Source organism: Pipistrellus hanaki (assembly GCF_964339955.1).
Source record: "Pipistrellus hanaki genome assembly, chromosome: 13".
Lineage (NCBI taxonomy): Eukaryota > Metazoa > Chordata > Mammalia > Chiroptera > Vespertilionidae > Pipistrellus > Pipistrellus hanaki.
The window spans coordinates 30,846,484-30,861,087 of record NC_140515.1 but is presented as its reverse complement, the minus strand read 5'-3'; the positions used below and the strand labels follow the sequence as shown (position 1 = coordinate 30,861,087).

At 40.9% G+C, this 14,604-nt stretch overlaps 1 protein-coding gene across 2 annotated transcripts in view; it reads left to right on the top strand.

The window, feature by feature from the left end:
- Positions 1-1,085: 1,085 nt before the first annotated feature.
- RASA2 (RAS p21 protein activator 2) overlaps positions 1,086-14,604 on the top strand; it is a 113,052-nt gene continuing 99,533 nt past the window's right edge. Inside the window, exon 1 of one of the 2 annotated variants that reach the window (XM_084902718.1) lies at positions 1,086-1,278. In XM_084902718.1, coding sequence (XP_084758844.1) covers positions 1,140-1,278 — 139 coding nt within the window. In that variant the 5' untranslated portion in view covers positions 1,086-1,139. The remainder of the gene's footprint in view (positions 1,279-14,604) is intronic. The other variant, XM_084902719.1, reaches the window with a different exon arrangement.

Sequence of the window (14,604 nt, the reverse complement as noted above, 5' to 3'; positions counted from 1 at the left end):
TCCTCCCAGTGCCTCTGTCCCTTTCTGTCTCCCCATAGACCGAGCTGCTGGGAGGCGGGGACTCCCTTCACCTTGACCCGATGTGCAGTCTCCGAGGCTATCACTAAGTCTGCCTCTCAAAAAAATAAAAAATAAAAAATAATTTGTTGACAGACTGACTGCTTCCTATTGTTGCCCTGGAAAACAAATACCCTGCCCAGGTTAAGTCACAGTTTCTTCCTTCTTAGGGCAAAGCAGGGCACAACCTCAAGACCAGGAAATCACCTTCCTCATCACATACCAGGCTATTATTCATGCAGTTTACTCACTGTATAGAGTTCCCTTGAAATAAAGCTAACAACCAGTCAAAAGATGGACTAATTTCCTAGTGCCAATGAACTTTTTAACAAGCCCACCCACTTTGCGGGGGAGGTTTTGGAGAAGGGGGGAGGGGGGCAGAGAAACCCAACCCTTCTCCCTTCTGTTTCCGAAACACAGCAGTGGTGATAAAGGCTCCAGAATTTCTCTGCGGATGGGTGTCAGGCACTGTCCTCATGTGCTAATGGAGACTATGGTCCTTTTTTTTTTTTTTTTGTACCAGCTTTTGCAAAGCAGTTTTATTAAAAAAATAAACAAATAAGGATGTGTGTGTAGTGTGTGACTAGGGGGTGGGGGTACCTACGGATATGATTGAGGGACTCTCTAATGCACTTCTTGCTCCTTTTGAATATGGGGGTTTTGAGGTCCACCGGCCTGTCTGATTGCATCCTATTCCCGGGGCAGTTAGGAGAGGGAAGTCCGCGGGTGCAGAGCGCACTTCCCGGAGGGACTTGGGGTGTCGGGAGGGCCGGCGTCCTCTCTAAGCGGGTTTCAAGGCTGCTCACAGCCCGGACTTGGGAGCCGCGCTTGGCCGGCGCCTCGGCTCTTATGGGGCAAAGAGCAGGAAAGCCGGGAGCGCGGCTCCCGCGGGGGCAGCGGCCGGGCTCGGTCGGGGTAGGACGGCGGGGACTGCGCGGACCAGGCGGGGCGGGGCGGGGCCGCAGGGGGCGGGGCGAGCGGCCGGGGGGCGGGGCAAGGCGCGCGGCGCCCTCACTCGGCCGCTGGGCTCCGCCTCGCCGGCTACGCAGGCGGCGGGGCTGCGGCACGGGCCGGGCTGCACCATGGCGGCGGCGGCGGCGGCGGCGCCTGATGCTGTGGCGGCTTCCGAGGCGCCGGCGGCGACTGCGACGGCCGAGCCCGAGGCCGGGGACGAGGACAATCGCGAGGTCCGAGTGCTGCAGAGTCTGCGGGGCAAGATCTGTAAGCGGGGGCCGGGCTGACGGGACCCGCCCAGCGGCGGCGGCGGCCGCGGGGCTGAGGGGGCGGCGGGCGCGCGGAGGTGCTGGCGCCGCGCCGCGCAGGGGTCGCGGGGCCGGGAGGGACCGGGCGGGAGCCCGGGCGGGACGCGCGGGGAGGGGAAGGGAGGCTGGGAGGGGGGTGTGGTGGGGGAGGCGGCGTGGGCTCGGCTGCCCGGTCCGGACGGCGCGGAGCCGGGGATCCGTCGGGGAGGGGGGGGGGTGCCTGGCAGCGCCCGCGTGAGGGGCTCGGCCCGGGGGCGCGGCCTGGGCGCGGGGACGCCCCCGCTCGGGGCGCGGCCGGGGGCGCGGGCCGGGGGCGTGAGGCGCTTCCGGCCGCCCGGAGACGCGGGCCTGCGGGCGGTGCGGGCGCCGGGAGCTGCCCGGAGGTGGGAGCCGGGCGGTGATTACCGGGAGGCGCGGCCGGAGGGAGGGGGGAGGAGGAGGAGGAGGGCGGGGACGCGGGGTGGCCCGAGGGGAGGGGGCTGCCCGCTTCCTGGGCTCCGGAGCCGGGGTCTGAGGTTGGGCGAGGCGCCCTGGCGGGGAGGACCCGGGCCGCCGCCGCGGGGCTCCGGGGGCCGCCGCCCGGGGCGGGGAGGGGCGGGCGGACACCTGTGCTCGCCCGGCGCGGCGGCGGCGGCGGCGGCGGGGACTTGAGTCGGAGGCGGCGTGGCTGACAGTGAGTCGGGCAGGATGTAGTGGCTTCCTGTGAACAGGTCTCAAAACACACTCCTCCAGCCAGCACTTAACCCACTTAATTCATTTCCTCCTCGTGCATTTAATTACTCCTGTGAACGAGCCCTGCGAGCTGACTTAATAACAATTTTTTTTTTTTTTTGCTCAGAGACTCTGAGCGTTATTACCACGGAAAGACTCTATGGAGGCCAGTCGTTTGGACGTTTATTTTGGAAATAAAACAACCCTTTGGCGTCAGATTGCTTTTTTTTCCCCTTTCTTTCTTATTCTTCACAGGGTTGTATGCAGAAGAAACACTTTTTTTTTTTCCTATTTATCATTTATATCAATAAAACTTTTTTTTTTTTTTTTTTGCCTTTTTCAGAGGTCACATCTTCTTTATTCTGTATTCTCAAATGCAACGTGCTTCATGGAAATAACCCTGAGTTAGGAGGAGTACTTGCTACTTTGTATGGAGGAGAGCGAATTACATTAAAATGGCAAACAGTGCTCTTTTCCTACACAGTATGTAAATTTTTCCCCTTTCTGAATAAGGAATAGTATTAATGGAGCTTGGATTCTCCCACTTGCCTCTTTTCAAGTTGCTCTCCCGTGGCAAGTATTTCTGATTTTATTAAATCTCAGAGGCGGGTATGTTAAACTTTCCCACCTTTTTATTCACACAAGTACAGTTTTTAAAACCAGGACAATGACACCAGAAAAGTAGATCTTGTCTGTAACTTTTCCAAATTGAAGTTACCTTTTAGGGTATAAACTCTTATAATTTAATATTTGGGGAAATTATAAGTGGGCCAGTTTCCCCCTCCATCTAATTTTCCCGGTTTTTTTTGTTTGTTTGTTTTTTGTTTTTACTCCTTTACGTTTTATTGTCTCTTGGAGGTGCTAGGCATTCTCCATAGGAGCCTCACTGATTTACGTGGCTGCAGGTTACACCATGGAATTGAGGGTTGGGCTCTTTCCAGAGTTCACCTGCCCCCGTACTTTCACCTGCTCCGCTCCACGGCAAAGGTATCACAGCAAGAGATACCGCTGTAAGTGTACTTGGGCCAACACGTAAAAACAAACAAACAAAAAAACACAAGTTCACTTCTGTGGTTTAAGCAACCCCACTACCCAGATGTGAAGATTCATCATCCAGTTGCTAGGAATATTATCACTTTAACTGTAGTCAGAGTATTCTGTTAATCTCAGTCAGTTTCTTGCTTTTTTAATTGCTGAGTTTATAGCTCAAATCATAGAGTGTCTGCTTCATAGGAAAAAAAAAGTGTCAGGATACATATATGAAGTCCTCTCCCTTCCCCCCTCCCCCCTCCCCCCCTCGCCATTTCTTGGCCCTCCTTTCAGCTGGTGTAATCCAGAGTTGGTTGACCTTGAGAACACTGAAGAGATGCAGTTTTCTGTTTCCCTGAAACTGACATGTGGGTTTTGCACGGTGGGGGTTGGGGGATGGGGGATGGAAGAGTCACTAGCAGGTGCTAAAGTCACAGAAATGGGATGAGGGTGGTTGTGACGCTGAAGATATTAAGCAGCTTGGGGAATCATGTCAGCTTCCCTTTTCATCGTGCTGGGCGCTCGGAGGAAAGCCTGATAGTGCCCACCAGCCTGGAGATGTGCTGGCAGATTCCGAACTGCTGATTGAGAGTCTGATCTGGAGAATTAGAGGCCCATAAGGCTGAAAGGGGAGCCTGAGAGGAAATGTCCTTTTTCCTAAACTGGGGTAGGACCCTTCATCTCCAGATCATATCAGCAAAAGAGTGAGGATGGGTGCGTGTGTGTGTGTGTGTGTGTGTGTGTGTGTGTGTATATATATATATAATTATTATTATTATTATTTTAAAGTTCTAGAGTCCATAGTCTTTTCTAGGGGTTTCATTCCAGTGTTTATTAATTTTCTCATATACTTTAAAAGGTGAAATACTCGGTTGGCAGATGGAAAAACCATTTTGTGGTGTCAAGTTTCAAATGATCAACATTAGCAAATACAGTGTTGCTGACAATATTTTGTCTTACAGGCTGATCCCAGATTCCCCGAGGTTCTTTTAATGCCCTAGGAAACCATGGCGGTTCCAAATGGTCTGCTTGGTTAATATTCAAGAGGCAGGTTTGGTTGTTGGATGTCCTGCAGTTGTCATGTGAACCCTTGAAAGAAATGGTTACTTCAGACTCCATCCTTTGGTCTGAACTCCTGTGCAGTGAGTGGCAGCTATGCTAGTGCAGGGGAAGCCATTTTGCATTGCTCCCAAAAATAACACAGACCCACACATAAGCAAAAGAAGGGAATTGGGGCTTTCTCCTTTATACTTTCAGGCTTTGTGCTGTTATTTTATGTTGTCCTTTTTGTTTACTGCTTTTTGTTAAGTTTGTTCTTGTCTAATTAAATTGGATTGTAAAACTTTTCTGAAAGAGCCCATGCCACCTCATTCATGTGTTTACCTGCTCAAGAGAGACCAGATTTATAAAGGAGCCAAATTTGAGGATTTGTGTGAACATTGAGAAGTGTTGTATCGTATCAAATTTGGGAACATGACGTGTCCCAAAACTTATTTGGTTTTCCTGACATCATCTTCAGATGAAGAATGACCTAGGTCATTTGCCTAGAAGGATCTGTAGGGTATGCTGGAGTATAGATGGATACTTGGTCAGGTTAGTCACTTAATTTCCAACCTTTGTTAATCTCTGTGTGCCTCTATTCTCATGGGTAAAATGGGGATAGTAAAAACATCTCTCACAGGATTGATTTGTAAATCCTATGCCCCCAGAATCTGGGGCAGATTCTCGAAGAAGGAGTCAAGTAGGAGATAAAAATTAATCTTTACTTGATGTTCTTACCCAACATGCGCTGGCATTAGTTTGTGTGGGAAGCTGATTAAAATCATAAGAGACCTGTATTTTGTTTCTATTTTGTTAATTATTATTCATGTGATGACTTCAGGCAGCTCACTTAACATTTGAGCTTATCTTCCTCATCTTTAAAATGGGAATAATGCTACATGCGCATGTTGTTCCCCCTGCCTGGAAGGGTTTTTCTCCTTTTTTCCACCCTATATATTTATGTCTGAGAACTGCTCATCCTTCAAAAGCCTGCTCCATGTCATCTCCATGTCATATCTCTTCTTTGGGGTACTGTCAGACCCCCGGCCCTGGAGAGAAGGTGTTAAGACTGTATTGCAGAGAAATCAAAATTCCTTGTCCATTTCCTTATTATTTAGCACATTTCATAAAAATTATTTTCTTTGTTAGACTGTGAGCTCTTCCAAGGTAGAATTTATTCTTTCTCATTTTTTATAAAAAACTATCCCAGTGTCAGCATGGTGCCTAGAACAGAATAGACCTTTAGAAAATGGCCTACCTCTCACTGTGTTTTCCTGAGGAGGATTTGAAACACAAGATAGGAAAGTGTTTTGTAAATTTTAAACTAAACAAAAAAGAAGAGATGGTAGTATTAAGAGAAAACTGCATGATCTGTGGCAGCAAGTTCATCCCTTTCAAAATCACAGTGCCAGCTGAGTTTAGGTTTGAACTGTTGCCAAAGTTGCCTCATTAGGAAGAGGATTAAATTTTTCTAAATGCTTTGATTGCTCATTATTAGTGGATTTGAATATTGTTACCTGACAGTATTCAAATCCATGATTGTTACTAATTGGTCCTGAGTCTAGTAAAGAAAAATCTCACAATCACACCTTACCCATTAAATATTTTTATTTGTCATGGCAGGTTTGAGAGATTTTTGGTAATAAAATATAAATCAAAACATTTTATTGACCATACAATACAACTGAGAGGGAGAGATTAAAAAGAGTTTATTCATTCTAAGAATTCATTATTATCAGATATTTGAAAAGAGATGTTATTGAGTAAATTAATAGAGGAAAAGATTTAAAAAGGGTTGGTTCATGCTAAGAATTTATTATTGTCAGAAACTTGAAATGAGATGAGTTATTCAGAATGAAGGAAGAATCCATCTTTCAGAGGGATAGAAATGAGAGAAAAGGGCTCTTTGTGAAAGTTCACAGAGCAGTCTGCTAATCATTTGCTCTGCGGAAGACAGGAGGTAAACCTCAATGAGTTCATAGATTTTCTTAGTGTGTTTTTTTTTTATCTTAGAACTCTTTGAGTGGACTCTAAGAGACTGTGGAACTAACCTAGCTGAAATAAAACTATCATTTTATCCTTTAATCATAGATGCTAATCCTATTTTCTAGTTAAGTTCTCTATGAAATTATTTGACAATATCAAATTACATGTTTTATGTATTAATGAAGTTTTATGCTCTAACAATTTTATTGTATAGCCATTGATTAAAGTATATTAAGAAAACTTTTATGTATAGTAACAAATTCCTATCATATAGCTTTAGTTTTAGATATCCAAAATCTCTATAAAGTTATACCAGTACACATCAGTGAATAATAATTGACAAATTTTTATTAAGAGCATGTTTCTAAGAATATCATTAATGACAGAATGACTTCGGAAAAATTCTTTATCTTCGCTGAGTCCCTATTTTCTTGTAAAATGAGAGATTTGGATATGGTCTTTAAGATCCCTTTTAGCACCTAGTCTTGATTTATTTCTTTTAAACGTGACCCATTTACTTTAAGACAATGCATCAGATGCTTTTACTTTAATGCTTAAATTTATTTAGTATGCCTTTTTGGCATAAGATACACTATTTAAAAAATATCTAAGTTTATTAGATCAGATTGTTTGAATCCTAAAATATTTTTTTTCTGTGAATGTTAATTACTTTATTCAGCAGTACTTAATACATATCTGAGTTGTAGGGCACTAGCTCATTGGACTGTGAATTGGACCTCGGCTGTGAATGGAATGAAAACGTTCCTTACTAGTTTATCCTAAAGTGTAACTAAGCAATAGGTGCTTTTTAGACCCCTGTATTAGAGAATTATAGAAGTTTAGGGCTGGAAGATAGAGAACGTCTTTTGTTTTGTCCCCTCATTTTACAAATAAAGTTGATAGAAAGTTCACACAGTTTATGACCTATGTACACTAGTTCACTAGTATTATCAAAGTTCTTTTTAAAATGCTACATAGGGTGAATTCATTAGTACTAATGTTGCAGAGATGTACTGCATTAAATATATGAAGATGGCACTGCCTATCTAGTGATATATCCAGTGGTAATAGACTTTCATGTTATCAACACACTCTCTCTCATCTGTTTCTTTTTAAGAATTTTGTGAAGTGGTTAGGATTAGTGATGAGACAGACTATGATTGTAACTTGAGTGGAGATTGAGCCTGGATGCTTCCCTGTTGGTGTCATGCTCTAACTCAGCTGTTTTTAGTCCTGACTGCCCATCAGCATCACCTGTGAATTTAAATTCTGATGTCCATGCTCTACTCCGGACCTACTGAATCAGAATTTCTGGAGTAGTACCTGGACATCTGTAGGTTTAAAACCTTCCACAGAGGATGCTAATGGGCAGCTAGGATGGCAAACCCCTGCTTTTGCCAATTGAACAGACTAGCCACAAATTACCTGAGTGGCAGCAACCTGCTGTGTGCATGACCATTCAAAGGGGACCAATAGAAAGTTTGGTGTGATCACAAGGAGGTTGCAATTTATTGGTGGCGACCAGGCTGGTAGGGGAGGGCAGTTAGGGGTGACCGGGCCGGCAGGGGAGGGAAGTTAGGGGAAATCAGGCTGGCAGGGGAGTGGTTAGGGGATGATCAGGCTGGCAGGCAGAAGAGGTTAAAGGCAGGCAGGCAGGCAGGCAAGCAGGCAAGCAGTTGGGAGCCAGCAGTCCTGGATTGTGAGAGGGATCCGAGATTGGAGAGGATGCAGGCTGGGCTGAGGGATACTCCCTCCCCATTGCACAAATTTTGTTCACCAGGCCTCTAGTTTTTAATATAAGTGTATGTGCCTGTCTGTAGGATAAATTCCTAGATTTTATGAATTCAATTGATGAATTGAATGGTATGTACATTTTATTTGTAAAGACAATACCAAGCTGCTTTTCTGGGAAACTATAGCAATTTATGCTCCTTTCAGCAGTGTATGAATGCCTATTTCTTTATACCCACATAATGTGTATTTTATTTTATTTATTTTATTTTTTATTTTTTTGGTTTTTTAAAAATTTTTTATTAAATTATTATCTCTGTACATATACCATTGCTCCCCCCACCCCCTCCATAATGTGTATTTTAAAACTAATTGATCTTTACTAGTCTGTAAGATGAAATGTCTAGTTTGTAGTTGTAATTTGTGGTCAAGGATCACTTCATTTTTTTTATTTGCTTCATATTTTTAAGAACCATTCCATTTTTTTTGTGAACTTGTCTATTTCTTTTGTCCTTTTTTTCTACTGGCTTATTATTTTCTGGTTGTGGGAAAGCTTTATGCAATAAGGAAGTTATCTTTTTTTTTTTTAATGGAAAACTTTGATGCCTGTAATCAAAGAGAACTTGATTGTGAGATCAATGAGGGCAATCAGTTGTTGTTTTCACCTACTTATGTAATTTCTGATATTAGAATAGAGATGGAGAAAGAACTATTTAAGGAAAGGTAAGTGGAGACTTATAAACTGGAATTAAAAGATAAACAGTAGCTTGGGGGAAAATATTTGCAGCAAATCCTATAGGCAAAAAGAAAACATATAACACTTATTATGTGCCAGCCACTTTTAACAGACTTTAAGCATATTAACGTACTTAATCCTATAAGAACAGTCATTGTCCATATTTTGCAGATGAAGAAACTGAAGCTCAGAATATCTAAACTAAGTAACTTGACCAAGATCAGTTAGAGTTGTAACGGTTAATCAAACTGGGCAGGCCAGCTTTATAGTCCATCCTGTTACTCTGAACCTTCTATGCTATACTGCATCTGTCTTTGTTAGTGTCCATGATATAAAAAGCTCATGCAAACTTTAAAAAGGAAAAGACCATTAGAAAAATGAAGGATATGAGTAGGCATTGCACAGAAAAGAAGATAAAAAGTTTAGGAAACAGGAAAAGTCTGGTGAGATTTAACAGAATTTAACCAAGAAAATACAAATTTTAAAAAGTCACTCGTTTGTGAAACCAAAACTTTGTTAATTTCAGTTTTTGGTGAGGATTTAGGGATAAGGTACTTTCCTCACTGTTGTTGTAAATTTAAATGGTAAAACAGTGTTGAAGAGCATTTTGAAAGTATCTGTTAAAATTTGAATGTATATATCCTATGCATTTCTATGTCTGCATATCTACCTTACAGAAACACTTGTACATTTGCAGAAGAGGCATATACAGAGATGTTTAATATTGCCTTGTTGATAAAACAAAGCAATTAGAGACGACTTAAGTGTCCATCAGTAGAAAATAGCTAAATAATGTATTCACAAATATCTTTTATAGTAGCTAAAAAAAAAAAAAAAAAAAAAAATGGGTGTATCCATAGTAAGAAAGGAAACAACTTTGACATATTGTTGAGTTAAAGCAATTTGTCAGAATAATATGTATAGTATCATGTGTTTTGTTTTTCTATATGTATAGAACTGCACAGAAAGAGGTTTTAAAAGAAGTACAACATTGATTACCTCAGTGGCAGACAAAGAGAAATTAGCCTTATAATGGTTCAGTTTTCTATAGTGTGTATTTGTGTATTAGTTGTGTTATAAAAAATGACCATTTGTATAAATGAATTTGATACATATTAAGCTATGAGAGCTTCTCTTGCTCTACTGTTGAAGAATATCCTATCTGCAAAAATAAGGGTAACCAAGTGTTAAGCTTCCTAACATTTTGAGTGCACATAGAAATAGAGTCAACTTTCCTGTCAAGATTTGGGATAACTTTATTTCCTATATTTTGCCTATTTTCACCATTTGTGTTTAAAAAGTTGACTAAAAAGCCAATGTTTTGTTTCAGAGAAATGGAGTAAAAAGAATAACCTTGATCCTTTAAAATAGTAAAACACTTGTGTGAATGCTTTAATTTGGACAATTTTTAAAAATATATATTTTATTGATTTTTGTACAGAGAGGAAGGGAGAGAGATAGAGAGTTAGAAACATCAATGAGAGAGAGTCATCAATCAGCTTCCTCTTGCACACCCCCTACTGGGGATAGGCCCGCAACCAAGGTACATGCCCTTGACCGGAATCGAACCCAGGGCCCTTCAGTCCCCAAGCCGACGCTCTATCCATTGAGCCAAATTGGTCCCGGTGTAATTTAGACAATCTTATGTTAGGTAACATTTCCTTAGGATGAGGAAATGAACTAACATTTATTGGGTATTTACTTTTTTCTAGGTATTATGTTACGCTACTTTTGCAAATTGTTTCATTTAATCCAATTTTGTGAAGAAGAGTGTTACTATTCCTCTTTTAGTGAAGAAGAAGCAGACAGAAAGATTGTTTGTTCAGAATTCATAGCTACAGAGCCGGGTTTTCAGAAGGCCTTTAAGTTATCAAAAATCCATATTATTTTCTCTACCAAGTTGCCTATCAGATGGTATATTGGAAAGAACTGATGAGTACATTTCTCTTGTCAAGAAGTTGACAGTTATCCCTTAATTGGTTGTGGTCTAACTTAAAGGATAGTAAATAAAATTAGAATGCTGGAATGCTATATCTTTAGTACTGTTTTGGAGATTGACATCCACACAAAATGTCACTCTTCTTTCTGCCTATCTTCATATGGATTTGTCTTGTTAGAACACACATACACACAGAGACACTCATACACTTATACACCTTTTTTATATCTAGGTGCCACTTTTTTTTTTTTTTTTTTTTAAGCACTAGGTACTAATGAGTCCCCATTTGGCTTTGGTTCCCTGGATGCTGTTACCAGAAATACAGTAGCAGCCGTATTCCACATATGGCCTGTCCATGGACCCTTAGTTCTGCCACCACCTGGCTTTTGTTTGCTTGCCCTGTGAGGCCCTCTTGGTCAGTTTAGGAGCCTTGCTAAACTTCACATAGCAACAGGAACCTTTGGCTAATCTGTCCTAGGAGAGATTCTTACCATATGTGCTTCAGAGTTTGGTTGCCTGTGAGAAGGGGGCTGTAGGAAGCTTAGGGATCAGCACACGTTCAAAACTGAAATAGGAAGTGGGCAAGGCAAACAAACCACAGGCAGATCCTGCCTGCATCTTGGTGACGTAGCTGTATAACCCATGGACGCTTCCTGGCAGTACCTTGTGAAACTTGCCTTTTCATGTACAGTGGTTTCCTAACTTCTTGTTCTGTACTAAGCTTCAGTCAAAGGTGATTAATACAATAGCAATATAGATAACTGTGCAATTATTGTGCACATGACATATATGAAAGAACTGGCCCCTAACTATGTTCTGTAGACTTTCCCACTGAGAAGTTGCATCTTATCTAGTAGGACATTTTTAAGGAGTTGCTGTAACTTATGCTCTAACTTTGACTTTATGTATTGTTAAGAATTGTACTTATTGTTCAGGTTTTATAGCCATAAAACAGTTCTTTGACACTGAGTTTAGGCCAACCACCTAAATTATGTTGGATTCCTAGAGTCCTTTGCCCACTCAGGTTCTTGCTCTGTGGTATTACCTTGATTTTAGGCAACTTGATGATTGCATGGTACCTATTTCCACGATGGAATAGGTATTGTTATGATTTAGTAAGGGGTGCATATTTGCAGTTTCTACTCAAAACCATGTTGCTGTGTCTTTTATTATTAAATAGAAACCAGAAATAATATATATATATATATATATATATATATATATATATATATATATATGTGTGTGTGTGTGTGTGTGTGTGTGTGTGTGTGTGTGTGTATTAACTCTCCCAATTTCTAGATGTTGGCTGCACTTTTTTTTTTTTTTTTTTTTTTTTAATACTATGTAGGCCAAGCAAATCTCTGGCTACCTAATCCCCATTTTGTGTCCTCTAAAATAATTCAAGTCCCTCATTTTAGAGATTTGGAGCCTGATTTATAGAAAGGCCAGGTGTTTTTCTACATATTTCTTAAAATAGAAGTGTATTACTTCTGAAATAAGAATCTAATTTTTAAAAAAATAAATGAGCTCTGCCAAGACCGGTTTGGCTCAATGGATAGAGCGTTGGCTTAGGGACTGAAAGGTCCCGGGTTCGATTCCGGTCAAGGGCATGTACCTTGGTTGCGGGCATATCCCCGGTAGGGGGTGTGCAAGAGGCAGCTGATCGATGTCTATCATCGATGTTTCTAACTCTCTATCTCTCTCCCTTCCTCTCTGTACAAAATCAATAAAATATATTAAAAAAAAAATAAATGAGCTCTTCTGGTGTATCCAGTTATTAAATAACAAATTATCTTCAGTTAGGACTAAATGGCTTGGGTAAAGGGAATTTTGTGCAGATGCTAATTTTTAGGAATCTCTAACTAAGGAAGGGTACTACTGCTTACTATTTACTGAGTGCTCACTCTGTGTACATATTGTGGTAAGTGCTTTACCTCAGTTAATGCTCACAGCAACCCTATAACATTATAGTTACCCCTTTTTATAGAAGAGTTTGAGATTAAAGACAAAGCTTATATTGAAACTGAAATCTCTGTCTCCAAAATGAATTCATGTAACTTGCTATGCTTTACCAATACTGAATGTTTTCAGAATTATATGCCCCTTTTATTGCAAAAATTTCAATTAAACTTTATAAGAAAATTTGAAAGACCTTATGATGTGTTACCATTACTTAGGATTGTCTTGTTTATGTATAACTAGTAGCCCTGCACACAAATCTGTGTGCCAGAAGCTCTGCTGCTCTTCTGTAGCTTCCTTCCCCCGTCCCCCCTCATAGCTTGCTGCCCTGCCCTCTCCTGTAGTTCTCCTCAGGTCACTTGTAGCTTGCTGCCCCACCCTTCTGCTGATCCATGATCTGGTTGTTATGCAGTCGGTGGTCATGCTTCACGTTGTAATGACTATTTGTATATTACATCTTTATTTTATAGGATTAGAGAGCATAACAGTTATCTAATTTAATTTAGAATAAAATTTTAATTTTTGCTTCATACTTCGCTTCTGTGTGTGTGTGTGTGTGTGTGTGTGTGTGTGTGTGAATTTAAATAATAAAGTTTGCATGTTTTTGTATCTTTTCTCCACCTAAGTTCCATTCCTCTGTTTAAGTTGATATTCCTGTTACTAGAAAATCATCTCCTGAGTCACTTAAGCCAAGTTATTCTATCTCTGTAGAATCTCTTCCATTTTTCTTTTCCTCCCATTGCCCATACATTACTTTAGTTTAGGCCATTTAACTGTCAGATTTCCCTGAAGCATAGTCCTGACCAGTGACCTTTGTTGCTTACTGAATGCAGTTAAAACTCTTTAGATTGGCATTTCAGGACCTGTTTGATTTCATTCTTCCTTCCTTTACAATTTTATTCCTTCTCGTTCCCCTTTTAGTTCCCTTTATGCTTTAACCAATTTGTACTATTCACTGCCTCCTTGAAGGTGCTCCTGCTGTTTCCAACTCCAGACTGTGTACTCTTACTTCTGTAATATTATCCCTCCATACTTTGGGGGGTGGGGAACCAGTTGGAAGAAATTATAGTGAAATTAAGTGAAGTAACATATATGAAGTCCCTAAAAAAAAAAAAAATCTATGTGTAGTACATGTATTAACTTATTCAGTAAAGGGTAACTGTTTTTACGATTTAGCTTTCCTCCCACATCAATCTTTGTCTTTACGGTTATCTTGTCCAGGATTCTGGCCCTTTGCAATTTCTCTTGGGGTTTAATTTAATCCTACTGAGCTCTGTCTTGGCTCTTATCCCTGTTCTTAAGTTATCCTTTGAATAGACATGGGCGTACAGGATCTCTTAGGGTAATTTCAGAAAGGAATACCTGTCTATGCTTCTCAGCACTTCTCTATTCAGAAAGACATTAAGAGAAATAGAAAGACTAAGCTTTGGAGTTTGATTTTTGTCAAATCATCTTACCAGATATGTAAATTAATTTTTAAAAATTTATAAAAAGGAATGGTAATACCTCTCAAGGTTGTTGTATAGATCTAATGAGATATTTGAGAAAATGTTTAGCACTAATCTTGGAGTATCCAGCTACTTGATAAATATTTATTTTCCTTTCTTATTCCAGTAGTGTCTTTCTTTAGGCTACACAGAAACATACATACAAACCTATACATATAAATGCATGCATATATTTCCCCGAAAACATACACAAAAACACATATGTGCATACTAGAACACATGTCCAAAAGCATATATACCAGAATCTGTACCCAGTAGCCTGATACTTGAAATTCTAGTCCTAGGTAAAATTTATATGGTAGTTCTATATTTACTATCTGGCGACCTTTACAAAGAATCATTGATCTTGTACACAGAAAGTTGGCCATGTTTCTGTTTCTGTTCAGCTGTTATCAGTTTTGATTCCATGTGGTGTTTATCTTCTTATTTTAAATTGTTTACTTTTTGACAATGACTAAAAGCTACTAAATCTAGAAAATATTTACTTGTCTCCGCTCTTCAGGTGTTTATGCAGAAGTTACTTTTTCAGTAGAGCCTTCCTTGGTTCCCCCTTTTTACAGAGAGGAAGGGAGAAGGATAGGGTTAGAAACATTGATGAGAGGAAACATCGATCAGCTGCCTCCTGCACACCCCCTACTGAGAATG